Genomic DNA, 26887 nt, shown 5'->3' with positions numbered 1-26887 from the left:
GCAAGTTCAGTCCCTACTTTCCTATCTTCCACCTGTTACTCCTCATGCAACACAACTGCAACAACAAGTTCTGTTCTGAAAAAATGCTGACTTTTAAAAGCCGCAGGGGAAGGAGTGTATGTTTTCTGCAGTTGGATTTTTTGTGTGTGTGCCAATATGACTGTGTGTATTGATTTTCCTAATAGCTTTACTTTATTTTTAGATAAGCTTCCTAGTCAAAATCTTCCCCTTCCTCTGTAGGTCATTACTTCAAAATATGCAGAAAAATACACATACTAAACATGAAAAGAAGTTAAAGATGCAAGAAAAATATCAGAACGATATGGCTCTTATCCTATTGCTGCCTGAAGGTAGTGTGGTAGAAGGACACCAGTGCTGTTAAAAACCATGACTGTTGTCAGGTGCTTAAGGTATTAACTGGGAGAGTTAGCCTGGGATGAGTGCTACTCTTCATGGTGTGTAGGTTGTTTTGTCTTCCTCAGTAATGTGCTCAGATCTGGAAATAAGTCTTTGGTTTTATGGAACCAGTTCAGTAGTTCTACGGTGAGAAAAATGGAAGATGGTTTTTGTATAGCAAGCTTACTATTGTCTGTAATAATGCCAGCAGTAAGAATGTCACGTTTAGGAGAAATATCTTAGAGGCTGATATTGTATGGGCTTAGTCTAAACTCACACTATATCAGCAGACTAAATTATTGACGCTTGGGTTTGGGTAGGATCTGTAATTAGTAACTAGTGATAAAAGATAAAGGAGCTGTTGATCATTTCCAGGTGCAGTGAGGCAACATAAGGAGGAAGATTAATACAATTGAAGGAATTATTATTTTTAAAAAATTCTCTGGGGGAAGCAAAAGAAAAGAGAGTAGTTCCATGATCTTGATCAGATCTTTTGTTCCTGGCATTTTAATGCTTTCCAGGGTGCAAGGAAATCAGAGTCACAAGTTGAGGTTGGCAAGGACCTCTGGGTCTATCTGGCCCAAGCGCTGCTCAGGCAGGGACACCTACAGCTGGGTGCCCAAGACCGTGTCAAGGCAGCTCCTGAAGATCTCCAAAGAGGAGACTCTAGAGCCTCTCTGGGCAACCTGTGCCAATGCTCTGGCACCTAGAAGCACAGAAATGCTTCGTGATGTTAATAGGAACCTCTTGTGTTCCAGTTTGTGCCCGCTGCCTCTTGTCCTGGCACTGGTTGCTGCTGGAAGGAGCCTGGCTCCATCATGTTTGCAGCCTCCCTTCAGGTATCTTACATACACTGATAAGTTTCCCTTAAGCCTTCTCTAGTCTAAAGAGTCCCAATGACTGTCAGATTTGCAGCAATCTGACCACAAGTCTTTCAAGCCAGGTTTGGCACAGTGCGTGCTTCTAACTTGTTAAGAATTTAAATAGTAGTTGTGGGCTGGTTCTTGGCTGAACCATTGCATAGCAGGTAGCACTTTGCTTGAGAAGAACCCTTGTGCGAGGCCTAAAAACTCTGCAGGAGAACAGCTTGGTATGAGTGCCCTTGCATATTTGATATGGAGGTTTGTTTTGCAAGTGTTGGGGGTGCTGACTGCTGTCCTGAAAGCAGATGAATTCTAGCAATATTCAATCTTAGATTTGTACTGTTTTGATCCAGGAAAACATTCTTATCACCTCCTAACATCCTAAGAATTTCAAGTCCCCAAGTTATCCTTAACAATAAAGCAGGTCTAAATAATAATAAAAAAGTATTTTCCATCCTGTAACCAAGAAATACTAAACAGTTACAGAAACATAAACTGCATTTTTACAAGGTTTTATTTCATGGTATCTTAAGTACTAAGCCAGAAGCAGACACTCAAAGCCCCATTTCTAGTCAGTTCTTTAAATGAGGTGCTTTTCATGCAGCTCTTGGCAAATACCAGTAAGAATTCTTACCCCAGACCAGTGATGTGTTACAGGAGCAGTGTCCTGTAAGGCTGTTTGTTCAAATCCTCTTGTTTATTATTAGCTGGGCTGTAGGCTGCAATGGATACCACTGCTATGTTGCCTGCATGACACTTCTTGCTAACAAATGGCATCTTTGTTTGAGTATCTGCAGTTCATGTAGCTGCAGAGGGGCCGTGCCTTGAAAAAGAGTGAGCCAGTGCCAGATAGCTCGGTTACATGGAGCAATTGCTCCAAGCGGAGGAGGAGAACTTTCTCCTTTTACTTTCGGATGCAGTGGCTTGGAATATGATCTAGGAATAAACAGGTTTACTTCATGAGGACTAAAAGTGACTTTTACAAGGACTGGGCAGAAAACCTCAATCGACAGAATGGTAAAATATCATTTTATTTTATGTACTGCACTTTAACTGTTAACTGTCTGAAGGTACTGTGCACTAATTTCCTTCTCTTTAATTTCTGTACAGTGACAACTTTGAGTTTTAAATACCCAGTATGATTAAGTTATACAGTTATGCTGAATGGTGGAAGAAATGTAACTCGCTTAATTACTGGTGGTATTTTCTTCCTGAGCAACTATTACTCTGTAAAGACATAGCATTTTCTGACTATTCAACTCTTTTTTCACTTCCTAAAAATAACATGCATGAGAAGAGAAATGAAGTATAATAAATGTTTATTTTGTTTCCTGTAAAGCAGAAAATCTGATATCTGTGTGTAGATATGTACCACGTTTTTCTTCTTTTTAAATGTTGTCTACCCACAACAAAATACTATTAAGCGTACGTCATGGGTCATGGCTTTTCCTTCATTGTTTGTGAGAAAGAACTTGAAGGAAAATAAACAGCATTGGTATGAAAGGGACTTTCTGATATGACCACAGACTTAAAACAAAACTTCTGCTTGTTGCTCTGTTATGTGCCTTCAGTGTGTAGATGCACAGCAGCTGTTGGTAGTGCCTGCAGACAGGAATTTGTGCCACTGCAGCTCTTTGTGCAGTGGAATGTGCAGTGTGCAAACAAGAATTTGAGTGAAGCAATGGAAAACAGATGATTGTGTTCCAAGTCTTTGGGGGTTTTAGATTGCTCCGCAGTCAAGGAGGCAATGGGGGTGGGTCAGATAACAAAGCAGGGAGAAATCTCCTTTTCAGAATAAGGATAAGGTAGCACAGGGCAATAGCAATATACTAACCCTCATCCCCACAACAAGAGTCATGACTTATGTTTATGGTACATCTATAACTTATGCATCAGCACCATAAGCACTGTAACATACCTTGTTACATCCCCACTCCTTCGAGATCTGTGAAGCTCTCTGTGGTACTCATGTTGTGCTGCCTTGATGAAGAAGCTGTGCTCGGTGGTTTTTACCTTTCCTTGTATCTAACAGTGCATTTTTAGACTAAGGGAGAAGCCTAACCAGTGAGGTAGAGCCACACAAACTTCATTCACAGTAAGTTTGGCTCAGTGGCCTGTAGATGGTTCGACACAGGGCCAGCCATGTCTGAGACTGTCCAAATGCTTCTTGAAGTTCCTCAGGTCCACTGTCACACAGAGCAGAGCTCAGTGCTGCCCTCTGCTCCCTGTGAGAGCTGCAGCCGCCATCAGGCCTTCCCTCAGCTCTAAGGCTCTGGGCCGAGCAAACCCAGCTCTAGGGCTCTGCACTGTCTGTAGTTGCATACATGTGGCAACTAATGTTTCTCCCTGCAAAGCAAAAGGGAACGTGTAGCATGAAGGTGAGAGTAAGCTGGGATTATTTCTTCAGTTGTTCAATAGCTGTCAGAATGTGACTTTGTTAGTATCTGTTTTGTTGTTGTTGTTGTTGTAAATTTGTCCTTGAGAAAATATTATTCTTAGTCAAGAGTTTCATTTTTACATCCATTTGTCGGGTATGTAATTATTTTCCTTTAAGTAATGTCTGTTTTGAATTTGATGTAACATTTTGCTATTAAGTCACTATGACACCCGCTCAATTCCAATTAGTCTTGCATTTGTTTGGGAGCAGGATATTATGGTTTTTACCTTGCATTTTACATCTTATTATTAGTTCATTTTCCTGTAAGTTACTATACTTGACTTTCTTCCTTAGGATTGGAAGAATGTGGAATTCAGGAAAAGTAAACACTTCTGCATGGGATGCTTAGAGTTGTAGCTGATTAAAAGAACAGGCTGTTTCTAGTTGATTTGTAATAAAAGGTTGTGTAAGAAGCCTGGTTATTGCCAACTTAAGAGTTTATTTTAATTTAATGTGATATTTTTCAGTTCTTGTTCCAGTAGACTGACCTGAACAAGGGTTTTGAAGTTTTGAAGAACCTCTGAAAATGTGGGGTTTTATTTTCAATGTGGCTGAGATGCACACCACCTAATAGTGAATAGCAGGCTAACATCTGTAATTCATCTATAAATTTGTTGCTTCTAAGTAATGCTGCCATCTCCAGATGACTAATTTCCTTTATCAGAAAATAAATACTGAAGACAAATTAGGACTGTGTCCTTGCAGTAGGTAGGGCTGGCTTGTTTTTTTTGCCTTTGCCACTTACGTTTTTTACATACCATCATGTCTTTCTGTTCCAAAGAGATTGTTGTTTTCAATTCTTGAACAATTGCTGAGGTGAGGAGATGCTCTTATTAGAGTGACAAAGGAGCAAAGCTTGTACATTAGTGCTGGCGGTTTTCTCGCTTTATGGGGCTGATGACAGTGCACAGATATCTAATTTATCAGACCTGATTCTTTATGAACTTAAAATCAGTGACTGGCAAAATGAAACAAAATCTTACTTACCCCAAACTCAAGTATCCTTTAAATCCAGCTGTTTACTGGTCATCCCAGCAGTGCTGAAAAGTCAAATCACCCGATTTCTAAGGGTAAAGAAGACAAAGGGTAAAATCCTGGCTGTTAAGTTGGTCCTTTTTAAGACTGTCCCAGGCTGGAATTTTCTGTTAAAATTTCTGCCCTTACCGATGCTTCAAGAGCTTTATGTGCTGCCTTTCCAAATGTATAAACTTGTAATATCTGTAAAATACAGGAAACAGATCATTGTGACAGAGTGATGAGGAGAAAATACTCTGATGGGGAAAGCTACATGTATTAGGCCAGCTGTCCAGAGTGTTTTGTGCTGGTCTTTCTTTCTCTCATTTACCTCTTTTGCATACTAAATGCATGACATTGCTGCTAGCATCACACTCGCTGTACCCTGTCATGCTGACCAGTTGTATTAGGAATTTGCATGCTCTGATTATTGTGCTGTCATTGGCACTTTCTATCAGCAGTGATTATACTTTGTTTTCGGTTGCTGACATTTCCTTAGTTTTTAGTCAAAATCAGTTTTCTGTGCTACTTAACTGATAATATGCTAATATCAGCATCACCTGAGACTATATTCTTTGCTACATCATGTGCTGTTGATCACCTCTAATGCTAATTTTAACTTGGAAAGGTAATCAAACTAGTTTCACCACTTGAACTGCTTTCATTGAAGTAAGACTTCAAGATCCCTTCCAACCTCAACCTTTCCAAGATTCTGTGTATTTTTCTTCCAAGGAGCATATTTTGTGCAGAATTTGTTCCCATATTTAGCTTTTACTTAATCAGGAATCATTCTGTAATTTCTAACTTGAAGATATTTGAATAATTCTTGCAAGAAACAATATGATCTGTTTATTTCTTGAAGTATAACCTCTTGTCCCTGTTTCAAGCTGTTCTCTGAGTTCTGAGTGGATTAATGTAATGTTAGGCTGTGTCCGAGCAGCTAAAAGATTAAGATGCTTCTGGCAGAAAGTGAAGAGGATTACTTTAAAGGCAATGAATATGATAATTTCCACGCTAAATGTAATTGAATTGTCATGAGGCACTGAACATGTCAAACGTCGATGTGTGTTACTTGTGGGGAGAACAGGAAGGTAAGCCACAGAGATATGTTCAGCATAAATCTGGACCCTGCTTCTGGTGCAAATACAGTTTTGCATTATTCTATCATACATTATTTAATCTTGGTTTCAACTTCTGTTGTTTAATCCATGTGTCTCCTTTTGAGTATATTTTTGAATGCAAGCAATAATTGTTTGGTTGTATTCTGTTAATGAAAAAATACCATGGCCCTCACTACTTACTTTGCTACTCTCTTACTCAAATCAGATCTTATTTCTCTTTTACTGGGAAAAGAGTGATAGAAGTATTTCCCCATTTCTCAAGTCCTAACACTAATCATACTTTAAACAAATGGGCTTTCCCCAAATCTGTCTATAAAACCGTGACAAGAAGTAAGGATTAGAACAGCTCAACTTTGGAATTCTCTCAGCAAGTATAAATTTAGTTTTAAAAACTCGTAATTGGTGTTCTCTAAGGCATTAATGTAAACAGACATCTGTTTGTGTCTTACAAAGGAAAATACAATTCAGTTTTGATTATGATTCCTTTAGCTTCCTTCTTTGAAAATAAAGCCTGGTTTCATGTACTACTTTGTCAGTGTGGATTAGGGGCTTAAGTGTGGGCACTGGAAGTTTGGTGAGCAAAGTGTGTCAACTAGTAAAGGATTAACAAATGGTTTGGTGTAATTTTATTGGGAATATATAGTTCTTAATTGTGCTCAGGGCAACATGGAGTTTGGTTTTTGTCCTTGTGTGGTGATGTTGCTGGGGAGGATGTTCTAGAAGGGGATTTTTGTTGGCTGTTACACAGCTAGCTGGGGTAACGGCCCATGGTAATTATAGAATTGTCAGAAAAAAGCAAGCATGAAACCAAACTGCTTCATCTCTTGCTCTCCTCTTTAAGCTTGGGAATTAATGAAGGTGGATCCAGCATCGTGAGGAGCAACAGGAGCATCACTGTGCTCAGACAGCACTACAGGCTGACAACATGAAATGAAGCAACTCACTTACCGCCTTACAGGGAGGAAATTATTTATCAGTGATGTGGCATAGAGATGCATAGCTTCAAAATGTAGCAGATGTGGTTCTTAAATTTTAAATGATTACATAAATAAATGCATGCTGGTTCTCGTGTACTTCGGGAAAAAATGACAAAGCCAGATGTCCTCTCTAATAAATGAGAGCAGTCTGATTGGGAAATGATAGTGACAGACAGAGGGGAGCCAGAATGTGTAAAGCAAAGCGCAGAGCATTTATTTATGATTTCCTGTAGTTAAAGAAGCAGTCAGACTTCTTGTTAGGGGAAATGTGGGACAGGCATCATTGCTGCCCGTGCAGTGGGGCATGTGTCTGTGATGGGGGCATGCTGCGGTTCTGTCTGCATTCCCCTAAAGAAACTTCAAGGGGAAACATGTAGAGAATGTGCTCAGTCACTTCACTAGCAGGCAGCTTTGAAGGCTACTTAGGAGCAACTTAAATATGTAGGTGAATTTTAATAAAGAAATATCCCTTTGAACAAATAAGTGTGCTAATGCCATAGGCTCCAAAAAATCTTTTCCAGACTTATTGACATGACTTATTCATGTGATGTCCAGTTTTGCCCCTTTAAATTTGGAATATTGAAGTGCAGTATATTCTTGCCCAGGTGGCCAATTGTGTTCTGTGCTGCATTTAAAAAAAGGGGTGGCCAGCAGGGAGAGGAGGTGGTTGTCCTCCCCTACTCAGCTCTTGTGAGGCCCCACCTGCAGTACTGCATCCAGGCCTGGGGTCTCCAGCACAGGAAGGACACGGAGCTCTTGGAGCAGGTCCAGAGGAGGGCACTGAGATGATCAGAGGGCTGGAGCACCTCTCCTATGGGGTAAGGTTGAGGGAACTGGGCTTGTTTAGCTTGGAGAAGAGAAGGCTCCAGGGAGACCTCATTGTGGCCTTCCAGTTCTTGAAGGGGAGCACATAAACAGGAGGGGGAACAGAATCACAGAATCACAGAATCACCCGGGTTGGAAGGGACCTCAAGGATCATGTAGTTCCAACCCCCCTGCCTAGCAGGGCCACCAAACACACACATTCAGATCAGGTTGCCCAGGACCCCGTTCAACCTGGCCTTAAACACATCCAAGGACGGGGCATCCACAACCTCCCTGGGCAGCCCGTTCCAGGGCCTAACCACTCTCCTTGTATAGAACTTCCCCCTAACATCCAACCTAAATCTTCCCTCCTTCAACTTGGATCCATTTCCCCTAGTCCTGCTGTTGTCAGCCCTTTAACGGGAACGGCTATTTACAAGGGTGAACAGTGATAGGACAGTGGGAATGGTCTTAAACTGAGACAGGGGAGGTTTAGGTTAGATATTAGGAGGAAGTTTTTCACACACTGGAACAGGTTGCCCAAGGAGGCTGTGGATGCCCCATCCCTGCAGGCATTCAAGGCCAGGCTGGATGTGGCTCTGGGCAGCCTGGTCTGGTGGTTGGTGACCCTGCACACAGCAGGGGGTTGAAACAAGATGACCATTGTGGTCCATTTCAACCCAGGTCATTCTGTGATTCCATGATCTTAATTACCACCTGTGGTACCCTTTGCATTCTAATCTGTGATTGAGAGATTGTTTCTGCTAAGGGAAGAATGCTGAGGAACCTAATTCAGTTCTGCTTGCAGTCTGTTTCATGTTTCCTCAATCATATGAGATTTCTCTAAACTTTAACTCCACTATTGCAGTAACCTCAACTGTTGCTGTACTTGTGGTGTACTGATGTTCAGTATTTACCTAAATATCTGTTTTTTTTCTTGCTTACCAACCTTCCCATTATTAGATACTTATGCTTATTCTCTCTCTGGGCTGCACAAGTTGCAGATGTGATTCTATAGTGATCTCTTTCCCTGTTTTCTAAGAAATAAGTCTGAGGCAATTTCTAAGATAAAGTCATGCAGTATTTCTTGGGTATTCATGGTTTTTTCATCCCTCCTGTATGAATCCTGAAAATATTTACAATGTTGGATTTAAAACAGTAGTGTATGTTTGGGTTTTCTTCAACTAGGTAAATGCTTCTGGAATTGTCAAGTAGGATCTTTTACTACTCTCTTCACTCTTTCGATTAGAGAGTTTTTTTCCTTTTTAAAATAAATTTATTGAATTGCTTTTTTAGTGGAAGGGGGGGACATTCTGAACTCAGAGTTAGTTATTGTCCACTAATTATATTTTATTCTGCTCAGTATTCAGGAGGTGTACTGCGATCATATTTTGTTTTGATACAATTGTTTTGGCATTTCTCCATACAAATAATTACTCTGAAGTCAAGATTATTTTCTAAGTACTTAACTGCAGTTTTTTTGCTCACAAGGGAGAGAATCTGAACAGCTTTATTATAATCCTCCACAGGCGCAGATGCCGAGCAGGATGCTGCTGTCAAACTTGCCCAGGAACGAGCAGAGATAGTTGCCAAGTATGACAGAGTAAGTGAATTTAATAATAATTGAAAGTCATTTTATAATTAACTTCAGTAATATTTCTGTTTTCAAAATGAATTACGGTTTCCCACTAGCTTCTGTTTATTTAGTTAAAATACCCTCTGTACCACTAATCTAGTGATTTTTGGGATGCTTTGGCCTATGAGTAGGTTAAATTCTCCTTCCACAGGGATATTCTGAATAACCAACTCATTTTTCAGGTGCATGGCAAGTTGCACTGGGGCTGCTTTAAGGTAGTGTAATGTTTTTAGATGTAATGAAAGCATCGTGTTTGAGAATGCTGAGTGCATATCACAGAAACACCAAGGTTAGAAAAGACCTACAAGATCATCCAGTCCAACCATCCACCTATCACCAATAGTTCTCAGTAAAATCTATAGGATCAGAGGAACTCTTACCATGCTCTTTAATTCATTTGATGGTAATCGAAGCACATCATTACGGAAAACTTAATAGATAAGTAAACTGCTTTGTATGTCAAATTGTTATAAGGAATTAAAGAAATATCCTAGGCCTTATCTTTTTCTCAAACTACTTGTCATATACAAGCCTGGCGCAGCACGTGTCTGGAATACCTGCACCATGTTCATATATTCCAGTAATGCTTGTGAGTTTTTAAGTGTCCTTGGAGAACTGTGCCTTAGACTTCTTTGTAGAATGGATGAAGGATTTTAATGCCAGGCTTAGGGTAATGTCCTGCACAGTGAGCACTTAGAGTAGCTGTATTGTTTTGATATGGAAACACTGTGTACGTGACTTCTATTCTGAGCCGTGGCCTCTCTTCACACTCAGCAACCTGTATGTAGTTTGTATCAGAAGAGTGTGTATTTCATTAGGAGCAGGAGGAAGGAATGGGAATGAATGCATGCAGCAGTGGCAGAAGGAGATTTCCTGTGATGAAAATACCAGTCCCAGCAGCTGATAGAGCTGTGCTACTTTGCTATTTTTGGGTGGTCAGTTTAGTACTGGTGTACTAAACTGCTTCTACTGCTCTAGCTTACTACCAAAGTGTATCAAAGATTATGGCTCAATCATGTCTTTCTGTGTCTTAGTTTATTGTATCATAGAACTTAATTTGAAACTTAATTTGGCTCTCTCTTTTTTTTCTTTTTTTTTCCTTCCTTTCTGATAGGGACGAGATGGTGCACAGATTGAACCATGGGAAGATGCTGACTATCGCCTGTACAAAGTTACAGATAGATTTGGGTTTCTACAGTAAGTAGCTACACTGAAAAGAGAATAAGAGTTTTTTCCTGTTAGTATTTGTATTTTTTATTGTAATGCCTATTTGGTGATAGTATTTGTTATACATTTTTGTAGATCTTCTGGAAACTTTGCTATACAAATGTTTTGCTATATAATCTTCTGCTGTGCTTTTCAGTTCAGTGTTTAGCTTTTTTTCTGTAATGTGATCCTGTTTGGGCACTAAAATGCTTTTTAATTATTTGGGAATAAAAATTGATAATCGGTACAGATATTTTAAGCTCAATGAAATTGCAGCTAAAGTTGTTTTTAAGTGACTGTGTTACATGTGAACAAACTTCAGATTTTTGGAAGGACATTTTAAAAATGTTATTTCCATGTTGACCTTTAATTTTAAAAAAGTTTAAGATTATATAATAGCTGTATATGAATAACTATATATCCCTCAAAGATGAAGCTCATTTAACTTCATTTTTTAACTAACCCTACTAAAATCTCTTGCTGATTTTGAATCAAACGTTGTATCATTAAGAAAAGTGAGAAAACACCAGAATCTGGTCAGATTCCCTTAATGATCTCCCAATGATCTCACTTCTGGCAAATAAAGATAATTGCATTAAATGGTATTAGAATTTCTGTGGCTAGCAAGTGGAAAAGTCCAGTGAGCAGAAGCTGAACTCAGATTGATTTTCCACTTCTGATAATATCCAGCCAAGAGTCTTTGACGTTCTTGGTATTTGGCATTTGTTTCAATGTATGAAGTTCAATTAGGCTCTCCAGCACAAGCAGAGTTGAGTGGAAAACTTCATTTCTAACTAGCTGTTTTTGTACCATTTGGTGTGTGACTTGCAAATAGTTGGTAAATTATAGCTACACTACTACAGGTCTGGTACTGTTGCTGTCATTGTAGGCATTCCTAGTGTAGAACAGACACCAGAATGATTTCCTGTGCACAAGTAAAAGAGATAAGTACCTTCAGATTTCCCAGCAGATTCTTGATTTCAGTAGCTGTACAGACTTCTGAAACCTCCCTGTTACTTGTCTTGTGATATTTCCCTTTCTATAAATGAGGCATGGGAGTGTGTTAGTAATGTCTGCTAAAGCTGCTACTGCTATTGTTCTCTCTTTCAGAGTCTTGGACTTTGTGGCTTCAGTGTCATGTATCTGAGGTGCAGTGATGGAAATGCTGCTTAGCAAAATAACATTTGTCAATTTCCAAGCTGCTGTAGCACTAACTTTAAGCCACTTATGTAACTTTACATCACACTCTGGCCTTTTTTTTGTGATTAGACAGTGTAGATGTACCTTAGTCATTAGACAATACTTCTTTTCCATTAATATAATTAGTCACTAATATGAAGTCCATGCAGTATTCATACAGCCAGCTTCTAGAGTTGAAATTGGAAAGATTTATGATACATGAACACTGCGCAAATTAATGATGGATATGGATATTCAAGTCCTCACTAATTCTGTGATACTCATGCTTACATGTTGACCTGTGTCTCTTTATAAGGCAGATTTCTCCTGAGAGTGAATGCTGTTAAGGCTGCTTTATTGTCTGTAAAGCAAACTCGTTGCAAATGACATTTCTGTTTTCCTGAGAAATAAAATCTCTCCTGATATGAAAATTACAATTAGGACAAGCATATCAGATGTCTTTTCAGGGAAAGATGATCTACATTACAGTATAGACTCTGACTGTGGTCTGAGTTCACTTATACTGCAGTACTGACCCTCCCTGCTTCTAAAAGAATTTGAAACTAAGCAGCATGAATGCAGCTCGTACCAAAAGCCTCAAAAATTGCCTCAGTGGTTATCATCCAAGACTATTCATTGAAACCTTCAAGGTGCCAGATCAGCACTGCAGTGAGCAGTTAGTGAGAGGTAAAAATCTTCAGCTGATTGCTTGGTGTGCATTGCCAGCATTTCCTTAGTGAGCTGTCAGGACTCATAATCCCTCCTGACCCATCTATCCTGCTTACAGTGTGAGTTAACAAAACAGTCTGATGCACACTGAAAACTAAAAATCTGGAGACAGTACCAAACTTTTGTAATCTAGTTGAGATTTGCAATGACTTGTAATCTTGTTGACAATGACCTTTTAAAAAATGCTCAGTAGCTGAAAAACACCTTTGTATCAGGGGGCTGGCTGTGGGGAACCTGGCAGAAAATTGGGGCTTGCTTGCCCAAGGAATGGCCCTGATTGCCATCAGGAGTTTTATAAACTTCTCCTTGGTGTGCCCTGTTTGTAGCTTTCTTTGTCTGAGTGTGCATCTGAAATTTAGCTGTTAGGGCAGGATGACAAGGTTTTTTTTGAATTAAAGCACTCCAGTAACATGCCACAGTAAGGACAGAGAAGATGGTGGAAAAAATAAAGATGAGATACTTCTAAAGAGCAGTTTTGGTCTAGTTTCATCATTCTTTGGTCGTTCCGGTGTCTTTTTTTGTGTGTCTAAGTAGGATGTAGTAAACTTAGAGAGCTTGAAGACATTTACACTTTTATTGTTCCTGTTGTTCCTGTGATGCTGGTAGAAGTGGGTAAACTGTTTAGATTTTGAGAACATACTGAGTGCAACAGGGAAGATGCCTTTTTATGTGGCAGTTGAGACATTGCCCTTGAATGGAAACAAATATGCTATAACCCTTCAGACAAACTATCTTACCTTAAGGGTAACCTTCTTGCAAGACCTACAGATGAAATATCTGTTGGGCAGTTTTAGTCACTATGGTCGTTGTGGCATTAATGTTTGCAATCTTTACTTTCCATTCTGCTGTGAAGTTTTTATAAGTATGCCTTAGGAATACAATTTAAATTGTTCTCTGAAGTGCCATTTTTTATTTTTTCTTCCACAAATGAGTGTGGAAGTTGTACTTGACTTTGAATAGTAAAAGGAAGTTGGTGTGGACAGGCTATTAAACCAACTGTTAAAAACAAAGAGAACAAAACGGAGTTAATGCCTTGTGAACTCAGGGAACAAAAAACAAAGTACAGTGAAAAGTACAAATACATTATTGTAAGTATGGATTGTTTGAAATTAATAACGGGAAGTTTGAGGAAAGAGATTTCCAGCAAGCATGCTAAGCTGTGGCATAACTCTCTGTGGAGCTGAAGGGATCTCTCTTGAGATGTTTAACACCAGATTGTACAAAACAGAGCGATGCACTCGTGAGGAATGCTGTCATTGGGATGGGATACAGAGATGTGCCCATCATCTGAGTATAGTCTAGCTCTGGAAAGTAATTTATGAGGGTAGAAACTGAGGCACTGACCAAAGGGGTTGGTGTTTTCTAGACGTGTTGGTGCCTGTATGCTGTTTACTAGGTTGTCTGTTGCCTGACATCGTGTTTGCTTAGCTCTGTAAGGTTGAGGATGTATTTGAGAAGATATATTTTCAGTGCTTGTTTCCCAAAGGAAAAAGGCTGTTTCAGAGTTCAGAGTCCCCCCAAATACTTGGATTGTCTCTGAGGGAGTTAAGATTATGTCCTTTTTCATAGCTGCTACTATACTGCACGTGCCATTTCAACCTGGTCAACAGCTCTTCATGCACTACAGTGCAGCACTTCCAGTCCTGTTCATCTCAGTTTGAATAGCACAAGAAAGGTGAACTAGCATTGGTTTCTCCTAATATTTTTAAATTCAGTCTTAATTGCAGAAGCATTGTTCACCTTAGAAAGTAGTAGAGACTGTTTTCAATCAAGTACTTATGGTCTTTCTCAATGTCATCTGGTGTACATGGATGTACAAAACTAAAGCTTTGTTGTTCAGGTACATAATGCTTGTCTATGGAAACGTGTCAGGGAGCTTATCTTAGTCTTGAGAGAACAGACCAGTGTATTTCTCTTAGGTGAGATCTGGTTGCTTGTAATCCTAAAAGTAACTACTCCAAAGAACTACAACCAGGGTCCCCATTCTGTAAATTTTCTGAGAATCCTGGTGGACCCCTGATTTCATGCTAACCAGTGCCAGAATGCTTAACAGGAGGACTGTTGTGAGAAATGCCAGTCATTCCTAAAAAGAACTTTTCTCCTCCAGGAAATCTAGCACCAACGTTTCTATGTACAGTCTACTAGTCTTTGATAAAATTGGGTATTCTTGGCTAGAAAACTTGTGCTTGAAATTGTATCTGACTGATAGTTTGTTTCATACTTGTGATTGGAATACAAATCTAGCATACTGTCTCAAGAGACCACCTCAGTGCTCAGATAAACCTTAGACTGCAATCTATGACTTTTTCAAGCAAGTAGTTTAGGAATGGGAGAATTGTCTCAGATGTCTTCACGGGTATTCATAACAAGAAACTGTTCCAGCTGTTTTTGAAAATGGAAAAGATTGAATGAGTCTGGTATTCATAGAAGAGAGTTGTTTTGTAATTTTATTTTTTTTATTCTGTCACGGATACGTTGTGGATTTTGGATCAACTGTGTGTCAGAATATTTCATTATTTTTCTCTAGATTTAGTAGGCAAAAAATAATTGTATACTCTGAGTATGAAATTAAGGGACCAGAGCTTAGCAATTAAAAGAAAAGAAAGAAAAAGATTGAACAGAAAACATAAACAAGACCTTAGCCCCAGGAAGCCAAGCTCTAAACGCCCTGCATCCAGCAGAAAAAGTAATTCCTCTCTCTATTATCTTGAAATCTGGCTAGACATTAAAGTATTCTTAAACTTTTCACTGTGATCTCTTCTGTCACTGAAACATCACCTTACACGTACTTCTTCCATTTACTTTTTGCAATCATTGAGAGAGGAATAGCTTCAGTAAAGGACTGAAAAGAATTTCTTCATGTTTAGAAGTGAATAGCAGACATTCCAGTAATGCCTTGGGATCTAGGATTTCCTCCTTCTCCCTGCTTGAATATTTCAGGTCATTTCTTACTGCTTTGGGATGTTTAAGAAAGAACTAATATGGTGTTCCTGGGGCAATGGTAAATCTTCTGTCACTCTTAAGAACATTATAAATAAATAACATCTGTATTCTCCTATTTATTTTTTTGCAAAACTCTCAAGCTAGCTAAAAGGATGAAATAACTTAATTCCTTTTATTTTGTTTTATTTTCTGTATTATGTTAAGGTTAATGGTCTTGTGAGCATTGACTAAGTGGGGTTTGCAAAACATCTGAACTTTGTGCTTGCTCCCAAAATAGAGAGAAGCTGAAAGCAACATATTGCAACTCCAAAGCCCAACCCCAGGTTCATGCAGTAGCTGATCATGTTTTGGGCCTTTCATCATCAGGCCAAAAGTCAGAGCAGGGAGAGTGTGGCAACCTCAGCATCTTCCTTGGGGGATGTGAAAGATTAAACTTCCCTCTTTGAGCAAATCCAGAAAAACAGAAGGCATCATCTTTTGTTCAGGTCTCTACACAAACACGTCTGTATGCTGCCAGGTTCTGGGCCCCTTACTTCTGCTGCCTTGATTCTTAGGCACTGAACAACTGAATGTTGTTCAGTGACATCAGCTTGGATTGTTCATTTGATACCTGTTGAAACAGTTGAGTTCAGTCCTTTTTCAGACCATGACAAAGCAAAAGGTATAGTAAAAAAATCCATGTGTTTTTAGCTAGCAATTACAATTTATATTATACAGTCTTGTATATACTGGTAGTGCTTGTGTGTGTATTCTTTTATGTCTCTATGCATTACCATTGTCTTTTAACAGAAAACTCTTACTAAACTTCTTTCATTCTTGGGAATAAAACTATCATTATTTCATGGCATTCAGTGCAGATACAACTGAAGGCTGTTTTTTACTAAACTAAGTTGGTGAACAAAAATTATGACTAATATGTTAACTAGCATTGTGGAAAGCATCATAATAGTTTAGATCTTACAGCACAGAATGGAAATAGGAGTAAAAACAGTTTAATCACTGTAGATTTTCAGGAACCTTTTTCTTTTTGTTATTCATTGGTCCTGTTACTCTTCTGATAATGAGCTGTGAAAAGCATAAGCTGTCACAGCACACAAAAAATCAATTATTGTAAATACTCTTCCTTTCACCCATGCAATACAAATTATTTTAAGATATTAGCAAATTAACTTGCATTGATAACTGCCCTAGACCATAAAACTTGTTAATATTCATTGCTGCTGTAACTTGATTGATTTAGCTTAGGTTTTTCTCTTCCTCACTCTTCAGTAAATAGAAGTTGAGGATGTATGTGTGGCCTGATCGATGCTGCAATGTTGAATGATGTCAGGGGTCCTTATAGGGATGTTGAGTAGATTTGAGGTTTATTCTGCTAAGTATTTCTTTTTCCTAGCAAAAGATAAAGACTACAATAAAAGTCCTAATGGTAGAAAATACGCTGCTTTTTTTTTTCCCCTTTGTTCACAAGGCCCTCTTAATAGTTTGAGTCAGATTCCTGTGCTACTTTTGCAGTAGCTCCACAGTGGCTCTCATGGAATTGTACCAATTTACAGCAGCTGAAAATCTGACTCATACTTTTATTCTTTGTCCCGTGGGTCCAGTAAAGCTTTGAGCTGACTTTTCAGAGTGTGCTAATGCTGGAAATGTGCGTCTGGCAGCACAATAATCTCAAATAGCAGAATCCATTCTTTCTTTCACTAAGATTATGTGGCCTACCTGCTCTTTTCCATCAAACTCTGCTCTTCAATTGCACTGCATTTTTATTAGCTCTGTAATGCATTTCTATGGCGTGCTGTAAAAAGGAGGTAGCGGAGCAAAGAAATGAAAAGCTGAATGAAGAATTGCGAGCAACTCCATTAAATGCCTCCAAATGAAGCTATTGATATTTTGTTGTTGCTGTTATTGTTGTTTTTCTCCCTAACTTTTCAAGAGGGAGTAATAGGATGAGTAACAAGTTAATATGTCTTTCTATTTCTTAGCCATTTATACAGAGCTTCACTAGAAAATAATACTTTGTCTCTAAAATATTCTCCATGCATTCCTTAGTAGTTGCTACGGTGTGTTTGTAGAACTGCACGTTCCAGAGCAACTCTCAGTTATGCAGCAAACCCTGCTGATTTGAGTAGCTACACAGGTGAAGTGTCTTTAGATAAGAGGTTTAAGGACAGGTCATCAAGTGTTCTCAGCAGCAAAAAAAAAAAAAAAGAAAAGTTACTGAGATGCCAAAACATTCTGGGAAATGGAAATGAAAGAAATAAGTGTTTGTAATTGGTAATAATGCAATAAGTAGTCAACAAGTAGAGATTTTTTAATATGATTTTAATTTTAGTTTGCATAAAGCTTAACCAAAGAGTACTGAGGTTGTTAGGAAGGTTAAAAAAATACTGTTCCTAGTGACACACAGCTAGTATCCTTGGTTCTCTAGGCACAATCAGTATCGCCAAACTCATCAATTAATGCAGTGGTGCACTAGAAGAGCAATCAAATATTTATTCTTAGCAGTTCAATTATAAGTGCATTTTATTGTTTTATTTTATTTTACATGCCATGGTCATTCATTATTTGCCGTTGTTCTCCTCTCCCTTCTTCATTCTCAGCAGTTGAGCTGGGTTCAGATCCACCTGTGTCAGCGCAGTGGCTGCCCCCTTCCATCTCCTGGGAAGGAGCTGTGCTGGTTTCAGCCTCTCTCCACTGCACAAGAGAAACTGCTATTGAAAAACTGAAATAAAAACATTCAGGTCTCAAATGTTAGTGTTACGTTTCTGCTAATTTCCTTTTCTGTTAAACAGAAGAATATGTCTCATTTTGTCTGTAAGATTTCTTTGTAGCAAATCTTTATAGACCACATGAAAACTCTATTATAGTCTTGCATTGTGTACAGTGCATTCCACTCTAACATGTGCTCCATTTCCCTGGACTGAATTTGCTCTGGAATATTCATTGCTAAGCAAGATGTTGGGGAACTGCTATTTAAATAATCTTCCTAATCTTCCTCTTTTGCCCTGATGTACACTGAGGAGTTCTTTATTCATTTTTTTTTTAAATTAAAGAAGAGAAATAGTTTTGTGGGGTTTAGTAACTGAGATTCAGAATGCTTTTTTTTTTTTTTTTTTTTTTAGATTAATCTTCCTAGCATTAGGCAAAACCAATACATTTTTTCCCTTGCTTTCTTTCCCAGCGAGCTACTTCTGAAATAATACCAGTGGAGTTTCTCTATGATAACTGGCTTGAAAACATGGCATTTCCAAATAGATAAATATGTAGTAAACATAATGAGGAGATTTTGGGGGTTGGTACCATTTTTCAGTTGTGGAAAACCTGATAAGTTGAAGTGGGTCTTCACATGCTATACAGCTGCAAAGTGATGGGGCTAAGTTTCAGAGACCTGAGTCAGTCAGCGATGTTACTTAAACAGAACTGACAGCTGAGCGGTACGCTGAGCTTGCAGCTCTGTGAGAGATGTGATGGACTTGATCTCGATTGTATCCTTTCATGGTTTGCATCGTGACCTTCTTCTTAGCATTGATGCATTTGAAATTATTTCTAAAGTTTGGTTTCTGTGTGGCATTTTGCAGTAATTGTCATCTTCAGTCAGCGCCGTATTTTGGAATATCATGGTAAAAAGTGCTTCTTTAAGATGAGTTGTGGTTACTGTGAAGAACTCTTCAATGCTTTTGCTGTTCACTTTTTGTCATGTTTGTTTTTTGAAGGTTGAGTCTTTTTTGTGTGATGAATACTTCTTCCTATGAAGAAAGGTTGAAGGAACTGGGCTTGTTTAGCTTGGAGAAGAGAAGGCTCCAGGGAGATCTCATTGTGGCCTTCCAGTACTTGAAGGGAGCACATAAACAGGAGGGGGAATGGCTGTTTATGAGGGTGGATAGTGATAAGACAGGGGGAATGGTCTTAAACTGAGACAAGGGAGGTCTAGGTTAGATATCAGGAGGAAGTTTTTCACACAGAGAGTGGTGACAGTGGAACGGGTTGCCCAAGGAGGCTGTGGATGCCCCATCCCTGGAGGCATTCAAGGCCAGGCTGGATGTGGCTCAGGGCAGCCTGGTCTGCTGGTTGGCAACCCTGCACATAGTAGGGGGGTTGAAATGAGATGATGATTGTGGTTCTTTTCAACCCAGGTCATTCTGTGATTCCATGATTTGGTCATTTATTCCAAAGTTGTTCCATAAAAATGTGTAGAACTGACTTAGGTGGGGTGAGGGGAAACTGGACTTTCTCTCACAGATCACTTGTGAGCTTCAACCATTTGTAACTGGGACAGTGCTGAAGCTCTTACTACTGGACTGGCATTTCTTGACCCAAAAGGAGAACAGTAGAGTTTCTGTGTATCTCTTTCTTGGTCATATTCTTGGAGTCTAATTTGAGCTTTCACTGGAAAATGAGTAACTTTGCCTATGCCCTCATTTTATGTGGTTGCAATAGCATTTTAGTGTTTATGTGTTTAGAAGTTACCAGTAAGTTCTTGTATGCTTTTGGACTGTTATTTTCAGTCTCTTTACAAAAGGCTCATCATAGTCAAGGTGTTTTGTTGTTGCTTTTGCTTTTGCAAGGAAGTTTGAAAAGTTGTGTATTTTTTCCCTTTTCTTTCAGTTATCAAAATGGCAATCTAATGTATGGTTGTGCTGCTGCTTTGCGTGTAGGTTATTTGCAAGCAAATAAGGAATGTTTATTTACTTTTTAGCATTTTGAGCAGTGTGGATTTTTTTTTTCCGTAAAACCGTATCACAAATGTGCTCATTATTTCAGTTTATTCATAAGACTGGAGTTGAAATTTGAATTTTAAATCCATGCCTTGAATTGAGTTAGTGCAGGCTGTCACTTCAACCATTCTCTGCAGATTCAGAAGGAAGTGAAGTGAATGCAACCTGGCAGATATAATTGCAAACACGAAAGAAAGCTGCAGGATAAATCTGCCATCTATGTACAAATAGCGTGGTTTGTTAACAGCTTCTGTTCTCTGATTTCAGTAAAAGATCACCTGCTGTATATTGGGAATTCATAAACTACTTGTTTTTATGAGAAGAGGAGTAAGATAGCAGAATTGAAAAAAAAGCCCTCTTTGAATATGGTAATATGTGATTTAATTTATATAATGCATTGTAAAGTAATATGCACTGGTTTTAAGCTACTGCTTAAGCTCTAAAGCGTAAGGGTTTGACACGGTCATTATTACCATACTTATTTCCCACTATATTTAGCATCTATTAAAGGAAGCAAGGAATAGCCTGAGTGTGCTTCACTGGCATTGATTATTATGAATGCTGCAGAGAGGTCTGGGTGACGGGTTTTTGGGCTTTATAAAGTGCAAACAAAGGTGCTGCGAATTGTGACCCAAGTGGCAGATGCACCAAAATAGAATTTTAAACTGCAGAAGATTATTGTATGGGAGGAGCAAGTGCAGGTAAATAAAGCATTAAACTTCAGAAGTACTACTGCTGTAAGACTATTGTATTTAATTTATAGGAATGCACTTTGTGTAGCACGTGAATTTTAGCTCAGGTGAGGCTGCTAAAATGTAAGTCCTGTGCAATCATTAATACATAATTTAAGTGAGCTATACAGTGACTACCCTGCAAGCGATAGAAAAAGATTGAATTGAATTTGGTATATCTGATCTTTTATCTCTGAGAGTCTGCAATACTGCAGACTTCTGGATAGGGGCTACGTATTCATGGCATTGTGCTGTGCGTATTGGCAGCAACATCAACATAATCCACCAGTAGCAATTGTTACTAGAATCTGGTCAGGAATCACATCTGAGCCAGTCTTTTGCCAGCACCAAATTATTTTTTGCAGCATATTTCCTGATAATTATATTGTAGAATACCACGTTGACTTGCCCTATATGTTCATTAATTGCCTTGGCTTGCTTATGAGTTTTAACATAACTTCTGAAATCTGTTTTTTAATCTGCTGTTGTCACCACCCCCATACTATGCAAAGGTTATGTGCTGGAATTCAGTGGATGATAAAAGTAGCAGAGCTCCAATTATTTTGGTAGACACACAGTCAAAATTGTAAGTAATATAAATAAAATATGTAGTGGAAGGAAAAAGGAAGGGATCCATGGAGTTTTATCCATGGAAAATTCATTATTTAGTTTAAAACACAGCTTGCTTTTTCTTTAATATTCTTAGGAAATTTTTCTGCATACTGTTGGTTTGAAGATTATACTGTTACCTCTCATTTCCACCTCGGGGTTCGGAGATCAAATCAATTGTTTGAAATCAGAATTTGCCTGAAAATTTACTTGTTTGGACTAAAAGATCTGAATTCAGTGCTGTCTGAATTGTGCTTTAGTTTTGTGCTTTAAGGAGTAGAATAATTAAATCCTACGTCTAAAGAAAGACGTAAAATTGAAATATTGTTTGATGTAGACTTATAATAGTTAATTATTTTTTTTTTCATCTGACTTCAGAAAACAGTTTGCTTTGTAGCCCATTTTGTGGCAGTAATTTTATGCAGACAGGCAAATAATCAGTCTAAGTAACATTATGTATCTGTTCATTCTCATGGACTTATGTATGTTCCCTAATGTGAGACTGTGAAACGCAGATAACCTAACTTTTGATGTAGATACAATAGATATAATTCATGACATGAGGCAGTAACGTGGAGATGATATGTATAAGCACAGAATAAGGTTGCATTCTATTGCAACACAGTTTTATGTACCCGTAATGTCATTTATTGCTTTGGCAGTTTTATGTATCAGAAGCTGAAGGGGAGGCAGACCTAAGAGAACAGCTAGTCAGAATTCATTTCCCAACAAGAAGATACTAATTTTTGTCTAATACTACTATATACTCCTACAACTCATTCTGAAATAATTATGACAGTTTAATAACTGTTCATGCTTGGGGAGATCTACTTCTTCCTAATACATTTGAGTTCTGAAATGTGGCAATTTGTAAACCAGCAACTTGAGTTATGAATATTATATAACAAAATTCTTCCATTTGTAGTCAGGCCTTTCATAACTGAATTCTTCCCTTTCTCCTTGCTATTCAAAAGTATCACAAAGTAAATTTCTGTTTTTCACTTCTATAGTTAACTAATCGTGGAATCATACGATCACTGAAGTTGGAAAAGCCCACTAAGATCATCTTGTCCAACCATCGACCCATCCCCACCATGCCCACTAACCATGTCCATCAGTGCCACGTGGTTCTTGCACACCTCCAGGCACAGTGACTCCACCACATCCCTGGGCAGCCTGTGCCAATGCCTCACCATTCTTTCTGAGAAGAAATTGTCTCCGTACCTGTATGTGTTCTGGAAGAGGGTAGATATGGCACTGAGAGACATGGTTCTATGGTGGGGGTGGGTTGATGTTTGGAGTAGATGATCTTAGTGGTCTTTTTTCAACTGTAATGATTCTATGATTGTTATTCAATTCTGTAGCTATAGAAATAACAAGGAAAGCAATTTGCTGCTGGGATAATTTAGCAAGGCAGTTAAATATCTGTTTCCCAGCACAAAGGAGCCTTCTTCCTTCATTACTCAGTACATCCAATGATGCTTTTTGTTTGTACATCAGTAGTTATTTGCAAAATTGGCAGAGAACACATCCTTAATAAATTGTCTTGTCCACTCCTTTGTGAGAAAATGAAATTTGACTAATTTTTCACGTGACGAGTTTCCGTGCCAGATTAGAAGATGTGAAGATAAGGTGTCAAGTCGTACCAGTTCAGCTGTACCTTGTGGGAGCATGTGGGGCTACGGAGCCATCAGCCTGCTGTCTTATGTGCTGCTGACAGCACTGCAAAGAAAAAAAGTCTCTTGTGTGTGCAGCCAAGTGCTTGTGAGATCTTGCAGGGCCACAAAGAATGCATTGATTGTGTGCTCTCCATGCTGTGGCAGTGAGGCTGACACTTCTGTGCGAGATGGAGCAGAATAGAATAGCTCATTTGGAAGGGACCTTCAGAGATTGAATTCAGGTGCAAGTGCATGCAGCTGAGAAGATTGTTCAGAAATTTGCTGTGGGAGAGAAGAAGGAATCGCTAAAGAACCAAAAATTTGACATTTGAAAGGCTTAGTGATCTTTATAGTTAAAAACAAACCAATAAAAAGCTGAAGTAGATTTGCAAGTGATTTTTTTCTTCCCTTTTGCTTATTATTATTATTGTTCAAGTAATTTTTAGATGATCTTTGGCAAACGCAGGACCTACATTCAATGTGTTACTTTAATCATTTGGCAGCGTAGGCAGTAATATCCATTGCTTATAAATTTGGGTAGTAATGAATAAAGGCTTTTCCTTAAAGGCTGTTGATGTAGTCTACCTAGACTTCAGCAAAGCCTTTGACACTGTCTCCCACAGTATTCTCCTGCAGAAGCTGGCAGCCCTTGGCTGGGTAAGGAACTTGCTGGAAGGCCAGGTCCAGAGAGTGGTGGTGAATGGAGCTAAATCCAGCTGGCGACCAGTTGTGAGTGGTGTTCCCCAGGGGTCGGTGCTGGGGTCTGTCCTCTTCAATATCTTAATGATGACCTGGATGAGGGCACTGAGTGCACCCTCAGTAAGTTTGCGGATGATACCAGGTTGACTGGAAGTGTGGATCTGCCTGGGGGGTAGTTAGGCCATACAGAGGGATCTGGACAGGCTGGAGAGCTGGGCTGAAGCCAATAGGATGAGGTTCAACAAGGCCAAATGCCGGGTCCTGCACTTTGGTCACAACAACCCCAGGCGACGCTGCAGGCTTGGAGCGGAGTGGCTGGAGGACTGCGTAGAGGAAATGGACCTGGGGGTATTGATTGATGCTCGGCTGAATATGAGCCGACAGTGTGCCCAGGTGGCCAAGAAGGCCAATGGCATCCTGGCTTACATCAGAAACGGTATTGCCAGCAGGAACAGGGCAATGATTGTCCCCCTGTACTCAGCTCTGGTGAGGCCGCACCTTGAATACTGTGTCCAGTTTTGGGCCCCTCACTACAAGAAAGACATTGGGGCTCTGGAGTGGGTTCAAAGAAGGGCAACGAAGCTGGTGAGGGGTCTGGAGCACAGGCCATATGAGGAGAGGCTGAAGGAGCTGGGAATGTTCAGCCTGGAGAAGAGGAGGATCAGGGGAGACCTTGTTCTGTATAACTACATGAAGGGAGGTTGTAGTGAGCTGGGGATCGGCCTCTTCTCTCGTGTAACTAGTGATAAACTAGAGGGAATGGCTTCAAGCCATTTAGGCTGGACGTTAGGAAATACTGCTTCTCTGAAAGAGTGGTCAGGCAGTGGAATGGGCTGTCCAGGGAGGTGGTGGAGTCACTGACCCTGAAGGTGTTCAGGGAACATTTGGATTTTGTGTTGAGGGACATGGTTTAGTGAGAACTATTGGTGATCGGTGGATGGTTGGACTGGATGATCCTGTGGGTCTTTTCCAACCTTGGTGATTTCATAATTCCTAGTATGTCAGACACTGAGACTTTCATGGCATTTTATTGGACTTTGATGTTGTTCTTAAAGAAAGTTTTCAGATACTTGGAAAATGCTTCTGAATGAACTGATTACGCTTATTGCAGTGCTGCTCCAAAGGTGGACTGTCTGGGCTATTAATTTAGTTCCTAAAGTGTGTACTGTAAGCTTAGACTTGGAGGGATGAGAGGATGTCTCCAAAAGGCTGTTGATTGGAGCAGGATTTTCCATTAAGATGAAGTTATTCAAATGTATTTAATGATTCAGATAAAACTTCTGATTTTGAAATGGCATCTTTGAAGTCTTTAAACAAAATAAATGAGATGAAATATTACCTAAGCGTTTTGCATCAGACCGTTCTTATGCTAACTGCAGCAACATAGGACAGAAGGTGGATTTCAGTTTCCATTTCCCCTATTGTAGTCTTTCCTGGTAAGGATTTATTTTCTTCCACACTGCATAGATTTGATACTGGTCTAAGCTGGAGGGTTGTGGTGTCCTCACTTTAGACGTCTATGGTGATGCGAGTAGGAATTCTTTAAAAATATTAAGACTTAATAGGAACTTTTCATTTTTTCTTCTTTCTGTGAAGAATTTCAGACGATGCTTTTTTTTTTTTTTTTTTTTTTTTCTTTAGTCCCTTTTAAGAAGAATTTTGTTGAGTTATTTATTTATCTGATCTGTAGAGCAGAAAAAGGGAGCCTTGCTACTTAGATGAGCTGCTGTGTTTTCAGAAGCTGCAAACGACGCATACAAAGGAAGGAAGTCTCATTTGGCATCAAAGCGGTCCAGTTACTTTTGATATGAAAAACATAAGTTTTCTTTGATAAGAAAAAACGTAAGTTAGAGCCCTCAGAATGGAATTAAAATAAATTTGAAAATGTCTCTGTTTAAAGGGTGCTTTTCAAGGTTTCACTTCATAACCTGTCTTTTTAGTTGGGCTTAGAAGTGGAAAAACTGTTTTAAAATATTAGATGCCTACTAATAAGTGTTTTGAGTTTTTTTTACTACCTTCTCTCTGTAAATCAGTGAGATACCTATATTTTTTGAAAACTAAAAGGTAAGTCTCCCAGATCAAACAAAGTCTCTCTGTCTTTGCAAGGTACTGTAGTAAGGAAGGAGGACTTTTCTTAGGATTATTTCAGTTGTATGGTCAAATAAACATGGAGTGGAGTGAAGATTCTTAAACTTGGAAATGGCTAGATTTCTAAAATAAAAACATACAGTATGGAGTATTGTGAAAAATCTTCATTTAAAAAGCATTACAACTGCTGTGTGCATTTAATGTTTGTTTCATGTCAGTGGTACAGTACTTTAACAGAAAGAATGATTGTTTGTTTTAGTAAAGTCATTTTCTCTTGAAGCTATTCATAGAATCACAGTATTGTTTGAGTTGGAAGGGATCATTAAAGGCCATCTGGTCCAACCCCCCTGTGCTGAACAGGGACACCTGCAGTTTGATCAGGTGCTCAGAGCCCTGTCCAAGGATGAAGCATCCGCCACCACCTCCCTGGACAACCTGTGCCAGTGTCTCACCACCTTTGATGTAGAAAACTTCTTCCTTATATCCAGTCTAAATCTCAATCTCTCCTTTAGTTTGAAACCATTTCCATTGTCCTATCAGAACAGATGCTGCTAAGAGTCTGTCCTCTTCTTACAGCCCCCCCTTTTAGATACTGAAAGGCCTCTCTCGGGTGTCCCCAGAGCCTTCTCCAGGCTGAACAGCCCCAGCTCTCTCAGCCTGTCCTAGTAGGAGATATGTTCCATCCCTTGGGTCATTTTTGTGGCCCTTCTCTGGACGTGCTCCAATAGATCCATGTCCTTCCTGCTCCAAGGACTCCACATCTGGATGCAGTACTCCAGGCGAGGTCTCACCAGTGCAGAGTAGAGGAGGAGGATCACTTTCCTTGACCTGCTGGCCATGCTTCTTTTTATTCAGTCTGTTCTGATTTAGAAGGTTTAATGTTAAAGTAATTACATTATTTTACTTAAAACGTGAGTTTTATTGTGTTTAAGAAACAAAATCCCAAAGGTTTCTGTATACCATTGTGATAACAATCTGAAGTTTACTCCCTACAGCATATTGCTATTGGAAATGATTACTTGTAAGAACCTACAGAAAAATGATTTTGTGCCAAGATAAGCCTAGAGTAATATGATTTTTCTTTG

At 39.2% G+C, this 26887-nt stretch overlaps 1 protein-coding gene across 2 annotated transcripts in view; it reads left to right on the top strand.

Moving 5' to 3' along the window:
- The window catches only part of USP6NL (USP6 N-terminal like), a 113495-nt gene that overhangs the window by 51056 nt on the left and 35552 nt on the right, over positions 1 to 26887 (top strand). The window contains exons 1-3 of one of the 2 annotated variants that reach the window (XM_042815732.1): positions 2119 to 2276; positions 9142 to 9215; positions 10363 to 10445. In XM_042815732.1, coding sequence (XP_042671666.1) covers positions 2219 to 2276; positions 9142 to 9215; positions 10363 to 10445 — 215 coding nt within the window. In that variant the 5' untranslated portion in view covers positions 2119 to 2218. Of the gene's footprint in view, positions 1 to 2118; positions 2277 to 9141; positions 9216 to 10362; positions 10446 to 26887 lie in introns of those variants that run through there. The other variant, XM_042815733.1, reaches the window with a different exon arrangement.

The sequence above is a fragment of the Centrocercus urophasianus genome, unplaced genomic scaffold, assembly GCF_019232065.1.
Source record: "Centrocercus urophasianus isolate 14NV4802_14NV808 unplaced genomic scaffold, USGS_Curo_1.0 seq_15, whole genome shotgun sequence".
Classification (NCBI taxonomy): Eukaryota; Metazoa; Chordata; class Aves; order Galliformes; family Phasianidae; genus Centrocercus; species Centrocercus urophasianus.
Note: the sequence above shows the minus strand (reverse complement) of the source record. Positions and strands in the feature narration are given on the sequence as shown.